The sequence below is a fragment of the Antrostomus carolinensis genome, unplaced genomic scaffold (genome assembly GCF_000700745.2).
Source record: "Antrostomus carolinensis isolate BGI_N321 unplaced genomic scaffold, ASM70074v2 scaffold26869, whole genome shotgun sequence".
Classification (NCBI taxonomy): domain Eukaryota; kingdom Metazoa; phylum Chordata; class Aves; order Caprimulgiformes; family Caprimulgidae; genus Antrostomus; species Antrostomus carolinensis.
In genome coordinates this window covers 1,579-2,604 of record NW_010341025.1, presented here as the reverse complement: position 1 = coordinate 2,604, position 1,026 = coordinate 1,579, and the positions used below count along the sequence as shown (strand labels likewise).

At 63.5% G+C, this 1,026-nt stretch overlaps 1 protein-coding gene across 1 annotated transcript in view; it reads left to right on the top strand.

Annotated features, from left to right (window-relative positions):
* The window catches only part of LOC104531475 (serine/threonine-protein kinase/endoribonuclease IRE1), a gene marked incomplete at both ends in the record, with an annotated part of 3,661 nt that overhangs the window by 1,233 nt on the left and 1,402 nt on the right, over positions 1 to 1,026 (top strand). The window contains 2 exons of the mRNA XM_010176364.1: positions 7 to 196; positions 874 to 973. Of these exons, the coding sequence (XP_010174666.1) occupies positions 7 to 196; positions 874 to 973 (290 nt within the window). The remainder of the gene's footprint in view (positions 1 to 6; positions 197 to 873; positions 974 to 1,026) is intronic.

Here is a 1,026-nt window from a genome sequence, read left to right as displayed (position 1 = left end):
GTGCAGGGGACAGTTTGACGGCCGGAACGTGGCTGTGAAGCGCCTCCTGCCCGAGTGTTTCCATCTCGTGGACCGTGAGGTCCAGCTGCTGCGGGAGTCAGACGAGCATCCCCACGTCGTCCGCTACTTCTGCACCGAGAAGGACAAGCAGTTCCACTACATCGCCATCGAGCTCTGCTCCGCCACGCTGCAGGAGGTGAGCCTGCTCCGGGGGACACCGGGGTGTCCGTCGCTCCTGGACGTCCCCATCCCCATGCTTGTGGGTGGGTCCCCAGAGATTTTGTCTGTGCTCTGGGGAGCAGGGAGCTGTGTGTGCCCAAGGGCAGGGTTGGCAGCCAGTGGCTCCAGGGTTTGGAGCTCTCTTTGGTGTTTTCCTGCCTGCCGTGCTCCCAACCTGCTTCCCAGCACTCGGAACAGGGGCTGGATGGGGCAGGGACAGGCTGTGAGGTGCTGGGGGGAGGCAGAGCAGCCAGCAGCAGCACTGCTCCCACCTCAGCCGAGCCCCTGCCCTTGTTCTCGGGCCCATTTGCCCTCTCGGGGCGGCCCCAGCCCCCCCATCAGTCAGGGCAGTTGTTCACATGCTGGGAAGAGCCTCGGCATGGGGAGAAGCATCCTTTCACCTCTGCCTACAGCAGGAGTGGTGCTGGAGCTGTGCAGGTCCGAGGACACGAGTGGGGGGGGTTTGCTGCAGAGGGAATAGGTGCCAACGGGTAGCTCTGGAAAGGGGAAGCCTTGGGCACAAATGGCCTCTGCATGGGCTCGTCTGCTCCCCCTCTGCCAGCCTAGTGAGAAGTCTCTCTCCCGGCGAGCCTTGCCTGGGCTGCCCCAGTAAATCAGGTCTCTGATCAGCTCATTCTGCTTCTGTGGTTCCAGTACGTGGAGAACCCCAGCTTTGACCGTTGCAACCTGGACCCGGTGTCTCTGCTGCGTCAGACCATGTCCGGGCTGGCACATCTCCACTCCCTCAGCATCGGTGAGGGCAGCACATGGGCGGGAGAGCAGCGGGTCCCGTCCTGCTCCCGTCCT